General features: G+C 40.8%; 1 protein-coding gene across 1 annotated transcript in view; it reads left to right on the top strand.

The window, feature by feature from the left end:
- LOC131224864 (uncharacterized) overlaps positions 1-19362 on the top strand; it is a 95517-nt gene that overhangs the window by 36844 nt on the left and 39311 nt on the right. The window contains exons 12-14 of the mRNA XM_058220295.1: positions 994-1173; positions 9728-9840; positions 12109-12291. Of these exons, the coding sequence (XP_058076278.1) occupies positions 994-1173; positions 9728-9840; positions 12109-12291 (476 nt within the window). The remainder of the gene's footprint in view (positions 1-993; positions 1174-9727; positions 9841-12108; positions 12292-19362) is intronic.

Genomic DNA, 19362 nt, shown 5'->3' with positions numbered 1-19362 from the left:
GAAACATTATGAGTGCTTTTATTTAGACTAGGGCTATTTTCGTTAAAATTTATAGAACATGGTGATAATTGTAATTTTGAAACTTCTTAGAGCTATAAAGCATCGGATTTTTGTGTAAAAAAAAAAAAAACAAAACAAAAGAAGCTTTTGTTATTTTCTTCTTCTTCTTCTTCTTCCATCTTCATGAGATTTGAAGATACTTCCATGTGATTTGGAAGAGAGATTGGTGTGAGGCTAATCTTCATCAATGGAGGTGCGAGGTCTCCATCTATCCCCACATCATCATCCCTTCATTCTCCATCAAGGTTTTTTCTTTAAAGTTATTTGATTCTCTCCATCCCAAATCTCCATCTTTCTTTTAAACATAACTTTTCCTTACCTATCATCAAGCCAAGCTCTAAAGGACCTAAACCCATGCAACCTAGCCACACGTGTGAACCCCTCGGGTTGGCTGTACTGCCACACGTACCCTTAAATCAAAACCCTCTTCTTTCTTTCCCAAAACCCTAACCCTAAATCTAGAAATCCCTGACTTTCCTATTTTCCTAACTCACCTAGCTCATCCCTAACTTTCCTAAAACCCTAATTCCCACATCTTCATACCTCAAACCTTTAACCCATTTACCCAATTTGATCCCATGAACCCTGATTCCCAGGTTTCCCCAATTTCCTAAAACCCTAATTTCACCCTAGGATGTATTAGGTTTTCACTTTGAGATATGTTTTCCCTATGCTAATTGGATGTCCCTACGTACATTAGATCCTTGTTTCCTTTGCTTAATGATCTTGTATAACGATGCTTAGTAACCTAGGCTAGGATTGTGCATGATCTTCTTTAGTTTTCTTTGATATTTGTGATGATTATCGCAAGTGTTATGGGTTTTTTTTGTTAATTACTTTAATCTTACCACTTGATCTCATGCAATATTTGAGTTCATGCATCAGTCCTGCATCATTAAGTCTGATTAAGTTTGTTTTTATTCGTCTATGTAGTTGGATCCTGAGTTGGAATTTGACCGTGAGGTTTATCCCCTAGGGCTTCTCCCATATGTTGGGGTTGTAGTTGGTGTCTCCCAGAGAATGTCATTTTCAACATGCACAGAGTTTCCGTGCTTTGAGCCTTCTCCTCAATCTCAAACAATATTACATTGTTTATTACGGCATCTTCTTCAGGTACTATACTATTCACTTGTTCATGTTTCATCCAGTGTTTTGAATAGCTGTGCTATGTAGCATGTAGCTTAACACCACGTAGCGTAGCTTAGCCTTAATGCCACGTAGCTCATGAAAATAGCCTAAGTCGCATGTAGCCTACGCTACACGCTACGTAGAGCACATTGCTGGTTTTTTTTTTTAACCACGACATTAAAATCAATTAATTTTTTTAATGATATGTTACATTTTTCTATGTTTAATAAAAATTAGTTAATCTTTTCAATGCTTTTAGTAACATAATATATGTAATGGTATTAAACCAATCTCGTTGCTCTTTCTTTACCTTTGTACTTAATCATTGCCCTTTCCTATTACTTTATGTTGCATTTGGTGGCACTAAATATCATGAAAATTTGTTAAATTTCATTAGTAATGAAGTCTAATTTGGTACATAATATCATGAAATTGGTGGAACAAAGCTCAACCTTGATTAAATTTCTAGTAGTAGCATGTAGCTTACGCCTCACGCTTCAAAGTGGTGAACACTATGCTACACGCCATTCGTTATTTAAAACACTGGTTTCATCATAAAAACTGCATGACATTGTTAATGTTGTTGACTTCTGATTAATAAGAACTGGTTGGATTTCTATTTTTTTGTCATCCTTTGCACACTTTTTATTTGCATTAATGTGTCTGTACTTGGTTGTGGATTTCTGATTAATAAGATCAGGCATGATTTCTAAGTTTTTGTCATCCATTAGACATGTGATTTGCATCAATGAGTCTATCGTTGGCCAATAACCAGTATTGTGGCCTTTGAAAAATTAGTTTGGAAGATTTTTGACATAGAGATAACACACCTTTCAAGATATGCGCGTACGATCCATGGGTAGACATGTATTTGTGTTTTTTTTTTTAAAAAAATAAAATATAAAGATGAAATATTATAAAGGCCAAGGGCCACAAAAACAGAAACAAAGGACAACAAAAGGATCAAACAACCCAGACAAAGAAAGATAGAAATAACAAATACAAAAGAGACCACCACACAATAAGAAAAGAAAAGGATCTCAGGGAGCCTACTCCCTGATGTACATAATGACTCTTCCCACATCAAGTTACAAAGGCAATGGCTATTCCTTTCCATCTAGATTGCCCAGAAGGAAACCATCAAGCCGATTCTCCATTTTTTTCTTTACAAAGGAGCCACCCGATTTGACATGCCAACTGCACGAGCTTCAACCGTGATTGGCATCACTCAAGATAAGCCTGCAGATCTAAAGATCCTAAACCAAATGATATGGGAGAAAAAACAGTGAATGAACAAGTGGTCCACCGATTCTTCCACCTGACGGCAGAGAGGGCACCCATTTAGAATGATGAATGATCTTTTGATTAAGTTGTCAATAGTAAGGATTATGTTACAGCCTGCCAGCTGCACAAATGCAGCCACCTTGGGAGGAACTCCATAGGACTAGACATGGGAAGTGTGGTTGATTTCACCATCGACCGAGGGAGGCAATAAAGGTAGAGTAGAAGGACCGGACCAAGAAGGTACCACTTCTGGAAAACCTCCACATCAGGGAGTCTACCCTTGGCAATGGCTTGATCCCCTGCAAAAAGGATAGGAAGGATGAGGTCACCAAATTCAACATCTAGGCAAAAGATTCACTAAGGCCGAAAAAGACTCCAAAAGGGGGACGAACCCTAATATCATCCCCAATGGCGAAGGACAGACCACGGGCCATGAATGGGTAGATTCCGGTTATAGCTTTCCATAGAAAGGATGCCCTATAGAGAGAGGAGTCTTTGGTCCACCAACTAGAGCGGGAGGTTCCATACTTATCTATAACAACCTTCCTCCATAAGCTAAACTCCTCAACCCCAAATCTCCACACCCATTTTCCAAGAAGAGAGGAGTTAACAACATCCAGACATTTGATGCTAGCTCCTGTCTTTGAGTTAGGCTTATAAACATCATTCCATTTCAATAGGTGGTATTTTTTAGCCACTGACCCACCTTGCCAAAGAAAATCCTTTCTGATTTTATCAATGCGAGAGAACGGATTTCGAGCATCCAAAAAGAGATGGGAAGTAAATTGGAAGGTTGGAAAGAGAAGCTTTAATGAGCGTGATACCGGCCACCTAAGGATAGGAACTTCTTTTTCCAAGTTGACAACCTTCTCTCCATTCTTTCCATGATCTTATCCCAAAGGTGCACAACATGTTTGCCTAGGCATAGGGGGAGCCCCAGATAGGTAGTGAGAAACGAGGCAGATTTACACCCAAATAGAGCGGTAAAAACATTGGTCTCAGAGGGGGATAAATTGATCATGAGCAATTCAATTTTGGCAATGTTAGTGTTTAAACTTGAGACAATTTCAAACCAGTCATTGGTTACGCTCAAGGTTGCCACTTCCAATTCAGAGGCTTGACAAAAGAGAAGGGTATTGTTTGCAAATTGCAAATAGTTTATCGGAGTTGAGAGCTTAGCGATCTGAAAGCCTTTGAAGAGCCCTTTTGATGGGAACACCACTTCACACCCAGGAGATGAGTGGAAGACAACCTGCAAGACAAAGGATGGGCTATACGAGTAGCTAGTCATGCCCTTTGGCTTGACTAATGCCCCGAGCACATTTATGAGAGTGATGACCCAAGTGTTGAGACCCTTTATGGGTAAGTTGTGGTGTATTTTAATGGCATTCTTATCTATAACACATCAAAAGAACAACATCTCCACCATCCAAGGCAAGTTTGCAGGGTCCTCAGAACTGAAAAGCTATATGCCAACCTTAAGAAGTGCACATTTATGTCAAAGACCGTTATCTTCCTAGGGTTCATCGTATCATCTTCGGGCATGAGAGTGGACCCCGAGAAAGTCAGGGCCATAGTTGAGTAGCTTGAACCTTACAATATTCACGAGGTGCGAAGCTTTCATAGCTTGACAACTTTTTATAGGCTGTTCATCAGAGGATTCATGGCTCCCATCACAGATTGCATAAAAAAGGGGAGTTCGTATGGACTAAAGCTACCTCTAAAGCATTTAAGGAGATTAAGGGCAAGATGATCGAAGCCCTCGTCATGTGCCTTCCGGACTTTTTTTTAAGTCTTTGAGGTTGCGTGTGATGCATCATGGATGGTGGAGTGCTTAGTCAGGAAAGGCACCCTGTTGCTTACTTTAGTGAGAAGTTGAATGAAGCAAAGCAACGATATTCCGCCTATGACAGAGTTCTATGCAGCGGTCCAATCCTTACCTATTGGCGACATTACTTGTTACCAGTGTTTGAAATATCGGTATCGTGTTACGTATCACATTCTTGGGATATGGATACGTATCGGTTATCTCATGGGATATATTGATTGTATTGCTTAATGTACTGATGTTGTTGGAAACATTGGGAAATTGATCGAATTTTTCAATGAAACTTTAGTGATTGTTATAAAAAGACATCAATATACTTATAAATTAAAATATTAAAAAAACAAGTGCACATAATAGGTTTTCTTTATATGGAGTCCTAATCTATGCGTTGTCTAACTGAATTGATGCAAGTATATTCATTTAATTTATAAATGTAAGAAAATGTGTGGAAACACAAGCAATACATTCAAAAACGAAGTAAGAATCACTAGATTAGGTTACATACATGTTTGAATTTATGTTTGAACACAGATTGCAACCGATTTGCGAGAAATTGAGAAATATAGTTTTTTTTTTTCCAGTTTTTAGCAACTCGGCCCATCTCCTCCAAATCTCGAAATCGAAGTTCTGAATCTATGATTTTTCATACAAAATATGAAAAAAAATAATTTAAAATCATGGGTTTATAACAATTTAACACCGATTTAACATGATTTATAGAAAAAAAGGATTGAAAATTGAAAATACTCACCGGATCAAACATGTAGGATATATCGCACTACTCGTTCATTTCGTATATATCGGCTGATATCATCGATATTTAAAACACTACTTGTTACTGCAAGAATGTCTTGTTCTCTGACCACGAGGCCTTACGTTACTTCAGTTCCCATAAGAAACTAAATCCTAGGCATGCCAAATGGGTCCGATTTCTTCAGGAATATTCTTTCGTTCTAAAACATAAGGCTGATGTCGAGAACAAACCTGTTAATGCCCTTAGTTGTCGTGTGGTGCTACTCCAAAGTATGAGAGTGGAAGTGACTGGGTTTGATTGGCCGAGGGAAGAGTATCCTACATGCCCTGACTTTGGTGAGTTTTATACGTCACTGCGAGATGGTCGTTCAACTGACAGTCGCATGTTTGTCATCATCGATAAGTTCCTATTTAAAAGTGACAGACTGTGCGTTCCCTGTACCTTCCTACGTGATTTCCTAGTTTGGGAACTTCATGCAAGATGAGTAGCTGGTCATTTAGGGAGGGACAAGACCATTGCCCTTGTGGAGGATAGATTTTATTGGCCAAGTCTCAAGCGAGATTTAGCCAAGATTGTTGGGTAGTATAGGACTTGTCAACTGGTGAAGCATAGGAAGCAAAATACAAGATTGTATATGCCTTTGCCAGTACCCCATGCGCCATGGCAGGACGTAAGTATGGATTTCGTGTTGAGTTTACCGAAAATTATCAAGAAACATGATTCCGTATTTGTGGTTGTAGACCGTTTTTCCAAAATGGCTCATTTCATTCCATGCTTAAAAACATCAGATGCCTCCAATGTGGCCAAGCTTTTCTCTGGGGAGGTAGTGCATTTACATGGTCTACCTAAGACCATAGTGTCTGATCGCGATGTACGTTTTATGAATTATTTTTGGAAGACGCTATGGCACATAATGGGGACAAAGCTTCAATTTTCATCTGCCTATCATCCTCAAACAGACGGTCAGACTAAGGTTGTCAATAGGAATCTTGGAAATCTGCTTAGATGCCTTGTGGGTGATCACGTCCGAACTTGGGATACCGTTTCTCCTATAGCTGAGTTAGCATATAACAGTTCCATTAATAGTTCCATAGGCATGAGTCCATTTGAGGTTGTGCATGGCTACAAACCTAGGAAACATGTAGTTCTCATACCTATGTCTATGTATATCCCATAAGCCATCGCAGTCAGCACATGATTTTGCACGTCACATACATGAGTTGCATAGTGAGATCAGGAAGCGAATTAACGTAAGTAATGAAAAATATAAAGCGTTTGCTAATTCTCATCGCAGATTTCATGAATTCCAAATAGAAGATTATGTCATGGTTTGTACGAGGCCTTAACGGTTTCCACATGGGGCCGTTAAAAAGTTACAAGCGCGTAGTGTAGGACCATACAAAATATTGCAAAAACTAGGTCCGAATGTGTATGTAGTTGACCTTCCGCCTACCATGGGAATTAGCTCTACTTCTAATGTGAAAGATCTAATATAATACAAGGGTCTTGCTACTTCGCCTGTTGATCCATCCACGGACCTTCCCACAGACCATGACCTAGTCTGACACCCATGGCCCCTACCTGACCAATCATCCGAGCCTTTACCACGTTTACCCTCCTTACCTGCTCGAAGCGAACAAATTGAAGACATACTGGATGCACAAGCAATTTTCACTCACCATGGGGGATTTTAGAAATTCCTCGTTAAGTGGAAGCACAGGCCAGTTTCAGACAGTACTTGGATTACAGAGGATGAGATACTGCATTAGATCCAGACATTTTCGAGCACTATAGGGGTTTTAGTCCGCCAGAAGTGAACTCTTCTCAGCCGAGTAGAGTTGATGAGGACACCACTTCACATACACCTTTACATACGTATCAGAGGAGGAGGAGGGCCACACCAATTTCCCTGTGGCTAGGCGACTAACCGTGATTGTATTGAAGACCTCATGTGCATGTGCGAGCATTTGGAAGACCCCACGCTAGGAAGATGCACATGGGTTTCTATATGGAGTGATCTAGACCGGTAGATTGGAGGGACATGACGATTGGACCGTTGGATCGCATGGATCACATGGTCAGGCCCTTTATCGTTGATCGTCTACATCAAGTTTTTTTTTTCTTTTTCTTTTCTTTTTTTTTTTTTTATAGATTTTATCATCTTTTAGGATTTAGTTTTGATTATTTTATGTTTGGACACCTTATGAGTGATTTAGTAGATTCTCTTTAGACTAGGGCCATTTTTATTAAAATTTCATAAGATAAGATGTTTTTTGTAATTAGTAAAACTTGTTGGAATTATAAAAAGAGGGTGGGTGTGTGACTCTCTCACTCATTAGGTTTTGTGAAAAAAAAAAAAAAAAAAAAGAGCCTTGTGCTATTTTCTTCTTCTTCTTCCATCTTCATGAGATTTGAAGATGCTTCCATGTGATTTGGAAGGGAGATTGGTGTGAGGCTAATCTTCATCAACGGAGGTGTGAGATCTCCATCTATCCCCACATCATCATTTCTTTTCCCCTCAGTTCAGGTATTTTCTTCAAATTCTTCAATTTTTCCCTCTCAGATCTTCATCTTCTTCTAAACCTCACTTTCCCATACCCATCCACAATCCAAAACCCTAATTCCTATATTTCTCAATCTCTTATACCCCGTCTACCGAAACCTCTAATTCCTATATTTCTCAATCTCTTTTACCCCGTCCACCCAAAACCCTAATTCCTATATTTCTCATTCTCTTTTACCTTGTTTACCCAAAACCCTAATTCCTGCATCCTAACCTATAAACTCTTTAATCCCCTCACCCCATTTGATCCCATGAACCCTAATTCTTAAATTTCTCAATCTCTTTTAACCCTAATTTCACCCTAGGGTGTATTAGGTCTTTTACCTTTAAAAAATTAAAAAAAAAAGGCTTTACCCTATGCTAATTGGATATCCCTACATCCATTAGATCCTAGTTTCTTTTATTTAATGATCGTGTACTATGATGTTGGTAACCTAGGCTAGGATTATGCATGATGTTCTTATGGTTTACTTGGTATCGGTGATGATAATGGCAAGTTTTATGTTCTTTTGTTAATTACCTTAATTTTACTGCTTGATCTCACATAATATTTTGTTCATGCATCGGTCGTGCATCACCTTCCTTTTAGCCTTTGCTAAGCATGCGGCTAAGAGCCTAAACAACAATGACAAACAAGAAGGGGGAGAGGGGGGTCCCCTTGATGGATACCCCGAGAAGCGCTAAAGAAACTGAATTTGTGTTTATCGCCTCTCCCTCTCACAAGAAGTCCATCTAAAGCTTCTCATTCTTATTTGCCACCTTCCTTGGCATCTTAAAGAGAGAAATTTGGTAAATAGTCAAGTTTGAGGGGGCCACTTCAATTTCCACAAGCGCGTTGAACACAAAAGTCTATGGTTTTTACCTCCCAGTGGAAGGCCGAGTTATTTACTGGAAGCAACACTTTGCCCCATGGCCCACACCCCAACCTTGAAGGCAAAGCATGAACATCATCATCGCGAGCTGTCATGCTTGCCATTGTACTTTCCCTGAGATCGACCCTAATAAGGCTATAAACTACTTGGTAACAACAAACAATTCCTTTGAGAGCCGTGACTTGCTCCAACAAAGCACTACACGTGATGAGAGTATTGTCAGCGAACTGAAGATGAGAAATCGAGTGCCCCAATTGGCCTACTTCAAAGTTCAAACCGTTGATGAAGCCAAAACTCGCAGTTTTGCCCAGTCCCAAACTCTCAATCACAATGGAAAAGAGGAAAGGGGAAAGAGGATCTCCCTGCCCAAGACCTCTTGATCTAGTAAAAACCCTGAAGGAGAACCATTCACCAGCAGGATCCAAGATGTTCCCAACAGCCTAGTATTATTAAGCTGGTAATCACACTCCACAAATGCTCTCATAATAGAGAAGGAACTTCAAAGATTTCATTCAATTCAATTATATGACCAGGGCTCATACATATGGCCTTATGCTTATGTGTCATTATATAGACTATAAATCAATCCTAGAATATTCTAGTAAGAATCCTCTAGAACACCCTTTCGCTTAAATCTCATTTGGACTATACTTGTCATAACTACTATCAAATTGCAATAAAAGGTAAACAGCTTAAAACAAGGCATGAACCTTGTAGGAGCATTCGATTGATCGATTCTAATGTTTTGCTGAGTAATAATTATGCAGTATAATATGGTGGATGGAATTTCCAACCACCTAGGAACATTCAGCTCTAATGTTTCTTCATCTGACCTTCACTTCTTGATGTGGTTATAAGATGGGTTTACTGTTTGATAAGTCGCAACAAACACCTTTGTACCATGACTGTAGGCTTGAACTTCCTCACTAATTCAGATGCTCACAGTTGTTGTACTCAATATTCCTGTGCTCACCATAAGTTCACCCTGTCTTTTGAAATTTTGTTGGGAGTTGGAATATGGGCATTCTTGTTTCTTCTTGAAGCTCTTAGTTGAACATGCTTAGCCATTCTCACAATTGTACTACTTCACAAAATTCTCATATCTGTACTAGTGTCTGCAACAGATTTTTCTGACTCTGTATAGAGGTACTTGTGGCTATAGTGGACCCTGCAACTCTAGTTTATTCTTGGCCAACTTCTAAATTTATTTATTTTTTCCATACGTTCCTTTTTACCAGAGGGACAAAAGTGAGGAAGCTTTACGGTTAGCACACTTATCCGCAGAAAAGACTCATTTTTCCCACTGTTTGGAGTGGCTCCTTTTCACTGTATTTGATGCTGAAATAGCCAGGTAAGTTGTCTATCACATATTCTAAATGGTGAAACATTTGTGGAATTGGATAAATTATTGTGATTACAGTTTAATAAATAGAATTTCCTCCATGCCTGGTAACTCGAAGCCAAAAAAGTGATGGTAACCGATGAAGTGGCTCTCATTAAAGAAGAAAAATGACACAAAAATCAATAAATAAGAATTTCAAGAAAGCAGTTCATGTTGAAGATGATGCAAAGAGACTCTCGAAAGTCCCAATGAGAGTGGGATACACAGTGCAAGCAAGACATGTGATGCAGGACAATTAACCACTTGCTCTAAAAGCTCGAACTGTTAGAGTATGGCGAATTAATCCTTTTTATCTCATAGCCCAGGCCCCACATCGCATGGGTTAGGACCTCGGCTGAACCCCCTACGTGGGCCCCAAATCACATGGGCCGCCCACCCCAAGTGTGTCCCCGCATCTCACGGGCTACCCCACTCGAGCCTGGTGTGAAATGCGCATTAATCACCCCCGGTGAGGAGTCTCGAACACGAGACTTCCTCCGTAGGCCGCACCCACCCCGAGTGTGCCCCTGCATCTCACAAGCGACCCCACTCGAGCCCGGTGTGAAAATGCCCCTGCATTAACATGGTATGCCTCGTCACCTACTTGTTGCAGTGAGAGTTATTATTAGTGAGCAGTTTGATGCTTTTTAGTTGATCTATTTGTACTTCTATTGCTAGGTTTACCTGATGACCCTGGCAATAAATAAGACAACATATGATTAAAACATGCTAACCAAAATAAGCATGTATGCTCATCTGGAATGATCTGCTGTTCTACACTTGATCTAAACTGAAGCCGGTTACCTTCAGTGCCTTCAGCCCTTCCTCAAACATGGGTTGAGGTTTCGAGTTCTTCCTATCTTCTACAGTCTCAGACCTACTTAAAGACTCGTTAAGTAAGCTACTGGAGAGATCTAGCTTACTTCGACCCAAAAGTAGACCCAGAAAACATATGATTTCCCTTTTCTTTTCTTTTCTTTTCTTTCTTTCTTTCTTTCTTCTTCTTCTTCTTCGTCTTTTTTTTTTTTTTGTTGTTGTTGTTGTTGTTGTTGTTATTGTGCAAACTCAAGTTTCTTTTGGGATGGTCTTCATGGTGTTATGATTGTCATTGGCTTATTGTAACATCATGTAACATCACAGAAAATTCTCTGATCCCTGCAATTTGGGTTATTTTCCTCTCCTCTTTTGCAAATTTCCAGGCTTCTTTTGTGGTTTGTGCAATGCCTATGGCTGCACCAGTTCTGCCCTGCTGGGAGAAATTCAACGTTGTCTAACTCAGCTAAACACAGAGTCCTCTTTCAGTGTGCAAAACTTGAGTTGAGAAACCAGATAGCTGGCCTTTTCTTTTCACCTGTTGAAGTCACTTGTGGCCATGTGAGATTCAATGTGCCCCCTGATTTGAATGTATAAGCATTCTCATGAGTTGAATAATTTACCTCCTCATAAAGCCATGGCTTCCCTAACCATGCTTCATCCTCTAAGTGCTTCCTGATAAAAAATTGAAGAATGCTGGAGTTAGAGGCCTACCTTGCTTCCTTTAGAAATATATGCAAGCTTCTAGGTTTTAGACTTTACGAGTGTTGTTCTGCTTCAATTTTATCTTGTTGATGAATTTTGTTGACACTATTTTGAGTTCACACCATCAATCAATAAGAAGACACTTTTTTACTGCACCGCACTTTGCTTTGGGGAACTCCAGTACAGAAGATGTCATTCCTCTGTCAATCTTCTCCTACATGCCAGCGAGAAGTCAATACTCGTTACTTGAAAAAGTTTCCATTTCTGTTGAGTCTGTCTTGTGTTGTAGCGAATCTTCTCCCCCTTCGTCTTCATTGACTAGTTCATTTCCCCATTGATGAGATTTGATGAAATTCATTTCCAACTGGATGTGACTATCTTGATGAGGAGCTTTCTTACCATCTGATTTGGTTTTGACTGGTAATATTTTGGCATGACCTATCTATTTTGTTTTGTAGAATATAAGGGACTACTGGCATAAACTATCTAGTGTGATAACTGTTAGTTTCAATGATTATATTGACTTAAGCATGATCAATAGGGTTAGTAGTCCACACTCACATGTGCATAAGAGGATTCATTGAATTTTTAGATATTTTATTTGGGTCTTTCACTTGTTGATTTTATGCTTTTCATAATTAAAATGCAATGAATTCAGTTCTTGACTTGTGTTGATTTTCTGCTTTTCATAATCTAAAATGCGACGAGTTCTCATTACAGGCAGAATGCAAACAAGAACCAGGCTTCAATTCCGGAAGAGTCTGCAAATATCTCCCTTTTGGAGAAAACCTGTGATTTAATCAGAAATTTTCCTGAATACCTTGATGTAGTCGTAAGTGTTGCGAGGAAAACTGATGGGCGACATTGGGCTGATTTGTTCTCTGCTGCTGGAAGATCAACAGAGTATGTTTCTGTAATTTAATTCTATGAGTCTCGTGTGAAGCATAATGTCAAGATGTGTTATTAATGAACTATTTGTTAAATTAATGGCAATTGTTTACCATTGAGTGTCTTGCACTGTATATAAAATTATAAATCATATTTCACAAAGTTGAAAAACGACTCAACTCAGTGTCCTGTTGGATCAAATTGGGTCAAAGAAAGATAGTAGAGAGAGGTTAAGTGGTAGTTACCAGATCAAGTGTCCAGTGTCGGAAATGATGCAAGAAACGGATGCATGATTCTCTAATCTCATTAAGAAATTAATATATAACAATTGTTACAGTAATTAGCCAGAAACATTAAACAGGAGAGGGAAAAAAATGAGTGCAGCTATTAGAGAGTGGAAACCGGTTTCCCAATAACTATGGTTCAAGCTTAAAATATTTGTTCCTATTAAATGCAACCAAAATGGCCAGTTCTCTTGACCTCTTTCAAATCCTTTGCCACCATTGTTCAGAGTAGACCCGATATTATTGATAATATCCCCGATGTTATCTGTATCTCCAGCTTGGCGATACCGATAACACTGATAGTATCAGAAACTCCAGGTATTGGTGATATATTGTGAAGAATCACCAACGTATCACCAATATTTTCAACTTTGCAAATTCCAAGTGTTGCTTGTATATTGTGTAAATAATTGGGCGTGTAAAGATCACCCTGAGCTGCGGAAGCTTTCTTTAATTTTGTTGAAATCTGTTATCACCTTGAGGCTAAAGATCTCGTTAATCAATGTTATCGATGACATCTTTCTTATGAGTAGTACCCTGATCTTTTTATATAGAGGGAACTCATTTCCTCTCCTTTGATGTATCATTTTCTTTCTTTTGAATAAATTTTAGTTAATTCTCAAAAAAGAAAAAGAAAAGAAAAAAAAAAAGAGAGACCGGTAATGTCTTCTAAGATCTATCTTCATTACTTGTTTGCTGATGCATTTACTTATTGACCAGGAAGGATTTTGATTTGATTCTTCCCAAGGTGTTCCATAACAGCCACTGCCGTTGTCACTACAATATGTGTCCTCGTGGCATTTATTATTATTATTTTTTGAAAAAACCTGTTTTGGTTCTGTTAAGGGGCCGTTACAGGCAGTTTTTTTTTTTTTTTTTTTTTAACAGCCATTACAACAGTTTCTGCCCCGTAACGCATAACGGTTATAGCTGTTGCTGTTATGTAACCGTTCTTGTATACCATGATTCTTCCTTTAGGCACGCTTGGAAGTTCAATTAAGATCTTAGATGAACTTTGCCTAGGGCTGTCAAATGGGTACTCGGACCTGCAGGTACCTAATGAACCCGACCTGATTTTAACAGGTATGGGTCCCCTTTATTGGACCCGTTAACAAACTGGGTGAAGGTCAGGTTTGGGTCTCACCTTTTGGACCCAATTAAAAACCGGGTCTAGTTGGGTCCGGGTTGGGTCCAATTAGTTTTAATAGTAATATATATTATTTAATATGTATGATTATTCTAACAAAAGAAGTGATGTTTCCTATTTACACACCATGCCGTGTCTCAAAGTAGCACATATGTGTGCGTTCTAATCCATCCATCGGGTAGGCCCAACCATGTATATGCTCTTGTTTGTCCCCACACCCAACTAGATACCTATATCCAAATACCCTATGGGTACCCAACAAGTATCCGGACCCTATTAGATCTAGGTCCGGGTCTTCAAGAACTAGACCCGAACCTGGAAGGGCCTGAACTGACAAGGCCTGAACCCGGTTGTCCCGGATATGGGTGCTATAGGATCCGACCTGAACCCTACTCATTGACAGCCCTTAGTCTTTGCCTACCTACCAACTTGTGTCATAACTTTTGTGTGTATGGGAACTTGTTCCTCTCCCTCATGTATGTTCTTTTTTCTTTTCCGAATAAATTTTGCATTAATTATCATAAAGGAAAGAACCCGGCAATGTGCTTTTTGATCTATCTAGGTTACCTTTTCACTAATGCATTTGTTGATCAAGAAGATTTGGGTTCATCCTTGTTGCACACTTGGGAAGTTCAATTAAATTATTAAATTAGATGAACTCTCCCTTTTTATCTTTTGAAAAGGCTGATCGATTTTATTAGAAAGAAAACCAAGAAGAAAGCTACAAACTCTTTCCTTGCCAACTCCCAATTAACATCTCTCTAAGGGTCCAAATGGCATCGATGTACCCTTGAAAACCCTCTATATTCATTTCCTTCCACAACCCCAAATGGTTCCAAAATGCACCATCATCCACATAATCTTTCTTCAGTCCTAACCAGCCCACATATTCATTCTTGGAGCAAGTCACTAGTGAAATCCCATACCAAGCTAGGAATAAGTTTCAAATATTTTTATGCCTCCTTAATGAATGAACATGTGATCCATCGATTCTTCCTCTTTCATGCACATGACGCACGCATTTGGGAATGCCATGTTGTGTTTCTTTAGGTGGTCTAACAACAAAATTTTGCTGGCCGTAGTGGTTCAAGCGAACTTTGGCTCTTGGGGTTGCATATCATCCTTCCAAATTCTAGCACAGGGAGGGGAGTCAACATCCTACGAAGACACTGAATTCAGATTTCACCAAGTAGCCATCACTTTCATCCACCTCTATCTTCAAGATGTTTGAATGGGGAGTTTTTGGGATGTCAAAAAGCTATTATGTCCATGAGAAGTCTTGAATGGTTTTGCCATGGAAGTTGGAAGAGGAGGCTACTAGCTTTTGGAATGATTGTTAGTGTGGGGAAGTTGCTTGGAGGCTTGCCTGTGCTCATATATTTTTAGCTGTTGTATCCCAAGAAGCTAAGGTTGTGGATTGCTACGAGGTGGGGGTTGTTGCCTTCACATGGGTTGTCAGTTGTGATAGTATCCTCATGGTGGAAGACCTATGTTGTCACAATATGATTATTGTGAATGTGTGTTGTTTATGCTTGAAGGAAGTTGAGTGTTTGGGCTTGGATCGTCAGTTCAACGTGGTGTGTTCCATGCCTAAATCCATCCAACAGTTGTTTGAAGCCCATAATATTCATCATTCTCACAAGAAGTGCAAAAGAATTTGGGAATGTTGCTTCATAGCTGCCCTTAGGCCATATGGAGGGAAAGGAACAATTGCACTTTCAATGGAATCTATGTGCTTAGCTCTGCATTTATCTATAGATAAAATACCCTGTTTACTCTTGGGTGGAATCTTTGAGTTCCTCTCTATCTTCTACCTTTGAGAATGGCCAATCTATTTGATCAGTTCTGTCTATTCTTCCTTTGGGAGTGCGGGTGTCATGCGTCCCGAGAGACCTCAAAAACCCCCAAATCCCATAATCCCTCCCAGGTCTCGATTTCCCCCGAATCTTCCAAATCCTTCTCAATCCCTAAATCTCCCTTCACCCCCAAACCCAGCAGGGTGGGTTGAGGTCAGACGCATGGGCTCCTTCTCCAAATCACCCCCCGTAAACCCTAAATCATTCTCCCTATTCATTGAAAACACATCCCTCGACACCAACAAGGATGACCTAAGCCGAATCTTCGGCCGCTTCGGAAAGATCGCTGACATCTACATCCCCTAGAACCTTCCGCTTCAAAGGCCTCATAACTATGCATTTATCTGCTTCCTCTATGAAGATGACGCAAGGGCAGCCATGGGCCTCTGACGAGGACATCAGAGTACCTACTCGAGTGTACCAGATATGGAGACGAGCACCCACATCAGCGCAGCTTTCTTTGTGGATGGGAGACGAGTTCCAGATGGGGCCCGCCGAGCCATTTTGAAGACCCCATGTGCATTGGACATGCATCAGGAAGACCTCACCTTGGGATGATATATATGGGCTGCTTAGGAGAGTATTTTAGACATAGGATTTCTATTTCGTGTTGATTCGACCGTTGGATCTTGTCGATCGGGCTATCGGGCCCTTGGACTTTGATCTTACTTTCTTTATGGTTTTTGATATTTTTAGGAGTTATTTGATGGTTGAGATTGATAATATATGTTTTTGTTTTTGTATTTTGGACGATGGGCCACTTTACTTAAGTGAGTGGCATAGTTGTAATTATGTTGGATTTTAATTTTGAATTTTTTATTATAAAAGCACAAGGGGGGTGGAGTTCCAACCCTACTAGTGGAGATTCGAGGAAAAAAAAAAAGAAAAAGAAGAGAGAAACTCTCTTGTGTGAAGGAATTTTTCTCATTGTTTTCTAGGGTTTTTTTCAAAAATAAAAACCCTCCCTTCTAATTAAATTGTGGAAGGGTAGAAACTTGTTTGGTGGTTGATTCCCCAAGGTACATCATTCCTTTTCCTCTTCTTCAAAAGGTAGTCTTCTTCTTACATCCTTCCCCTCTCTTCTTCGAAAGGTATTCTTCTTCTTCTTCTTCTTCTTCTTCTCTTATCTTTCTCTTTTTCTTCCCATTACAACCTTCTAAACCCTAGATCTTCAATTTCCTATTTTCCCCAATTTCTAAAAACCCTAATTCCAAAATTCCTATGAACCCTAATTTTTCAAATTTCAGATTTTCCCCTTCTTAACCCTAATCATAAAACCTACTAGTCATCCACTTTAGTGTGTAATGTGCCTATGCTAAATTAAAAGTTTTATCCTTCCATCATTCTAGTTTTAATTGATTTATGTGATTTCTTAGAACGCGGGTATGTGATTTATGTTAAATCAGATTTTATTTCCTATTGTTTACTCTTAATTACTTGGGGATTAACATCTTTTGTTAATTGAATTACTTTATAGACTCTTTCATAATCTCCACGTTACATGCTAGCATTAAATCATGTGTCCTACATCAACCTCCTCCATCGGAAAATGGTGGACAGCAGAAGCTGGAGCATATCTTGGGCTAAACCCAGAAAGCCCCTCTGCGATCTTCGTCAATCCCTCTCCATGGCTACCGGGCACGCTCGGCCATTAGCACTGCACACATCGCTAAGGATCGGTTCCTCCTTGTCTTCAGGAGAAGGATGAAACTTATCTCCTTTTTTTCTGATGCTTCTCTGCATTCTAGTATGGGCCTAGCTAAGTTGGAGGTATGGTCTCCGGAATCCTGCCTAGAATCCGAAGGCGTGTGGGTCCGCCTCTATGGGATCTCGACACGTGCCTGGTTGCACTCGGTTTTGGTCGCTCTGGGAGGCACATTCAGTGATGTCCTGGAAATCGACAGGTGCTCGACCATTGGCCTCAACCAAATCGCAACAAGAATTAGGGTCTGGCTTCACCCAGGAGTGGATACCCAGAAGGTTAGAAGCCTTACAGTGGAGGGAAAAACCTTCTTGATTTTGCCACATCTCGAGCTATTGTCCTTAGCAGCTAATGCAGTCGACAGCTACCCCTCCTGCTAGGAGCAACAGAGAATCCACTAGGCAATTTGGTAGAAAAAGTCTTCCAGCACCGATGCCCTCTCATCCCTTGACCCCCCCCCCCCAAACAGGGAACTTCTAGCATTCCTGGCCAAACCCAGCTACCTTTATGATAGGGGACCCCCTCATTAGCTGCGCCCACCTCCCATTAGCCCCAACCGTTTCACCCCTACTCCTGTCCCTGCTCTCCACTCCTTTGAGCTGGCCCCAAAAGGCCTTGTCTGAGGGTCACAGCCCGTCGAAATTGGGAAGCCAATTCGAGATAGACCATGAAGATACCCAAGCAGAAGCCTAGAACTTATTCCCTCTCAATACAGTGGGGAGGTCTTTATCCCAGCAAGGTGGGCAACTGGCGATTGATCTCTCGCCCTACTTCATTAACCAACCAGTTATCCACTCCACAAACCAACAGGAGCAGGCCCAAAGCCTCCCAGCTGATGACAGTTCCTCTTCTGAGACGGAGGGCTCGACGACTAATTCCCCTCATCCTTTTACCATGTTGCATAGTCGGCTCAACCAGACTGCCAACCTGCCAGTCAACCAGATGGGAACTAATGAATTGGACTCCAGCAACCACCCCCATCTATCCTCTCCTGGGACCTCAACGAGAAGGAACCTGGATATCTTATTCAAAGAACAGGGGCAACCTCCTCAGCAAACCAACTCTCAACCAGGCCTAGGCCATTCCTCCCTCCCCGACCCTTTTAGGGTGAACCCAGTCAAACATGTTGCCAATCTGCCATCACCATTCAAGCTAACCTACACCAGAAGTAAAATAGCCAAGAGCCAGGGGATAGGCCTTCAAAACAACTGCTCAGATACTTCAATGCCCCTCCAGTTATGTGGTGGCCCCTCATTGTGTCAGGATCAGGTCATTGAAGAGACGAGAAGCGAGATTACTTTCGTTGTCCCATGTATGACATCCTTGTTTGGAATGCCTGCGGTGTGCGTAATGCTCCCACTATTAGTTCCATTAAAAGGTTGATCAGCTCCTTCAAGCCAGCCATCATAGCCATCCTCGAACCCATGCTCAAGGACGGTAAAAGACTTTGATGGGCCCTAAAACTGGGCTTTCACTCTTCCTTCTCCAATGCAGGTCAAGAGGGTCAGGTGTCGGTTCTCTCCACAGCTCACCTCAATAGCGACATCCTTGCATCCTCCAATCAAATGCTTATGCTGGCTGTAGGGCACCAAGGGTTTGTTGTTATTGCCATGGCCTCTTTTGTTTATGCTAAGTGCTCCTGTATATTGAGAAGGCAGCTGTGGGGCGAGATGGCCCTTCTGGGGAACGCCTGCACATGTTCGTGGATTGTCTGCGGCGACTTCAACCCCATTCTCTCCCCCTCGAAAAGAAGAGGTGCAACAACCTACGACTCACTCAGTGCTGCTGAGTTCGCAGATGGGTTGAACAGCGCATGGTTGATTGACACTCTGTTCTCGAGCAGCCAGTTTAGATGGTGTAACAACCAAGAGGGTCAAGCCAAAGGGTTTGACAGGGCCTACTGCAACAGCCTCTGGCTCTAAACCTTTCCAACTTTCCTAGTCAAACACCTGCCTAGGGTCAATTCTGACCATGCTCCCCTGTCGCTCACATCCCCTCCTCAACTCCCAGCAGCCCACAAGCTTTTCAAATTCTAGCGGATGTGGACCAAGCACGAATCCTTCCTTCAGGTCATGTCTGAGGCGTGGGTCTCCGATT

The sequence above is a fragment of the Magnolia sinica genome, chromosome 14 (genome assembly GCF_029962835.1).
Source record: "Magnolia sinica isolate HGM2019 chromosome 14, MsV1, whole genome shotgun sequence".
Classification (NCBI taxonomy): Eukaryota; Viridiplantae; Streptophyta; class Magnoliopsida; order Magnoliales; family Magnoliaceae; genus Magnolia; species Magnolia sinica.
This window is presented reverse-complemented; position numbering and strand designations above follow the sequence as displayed.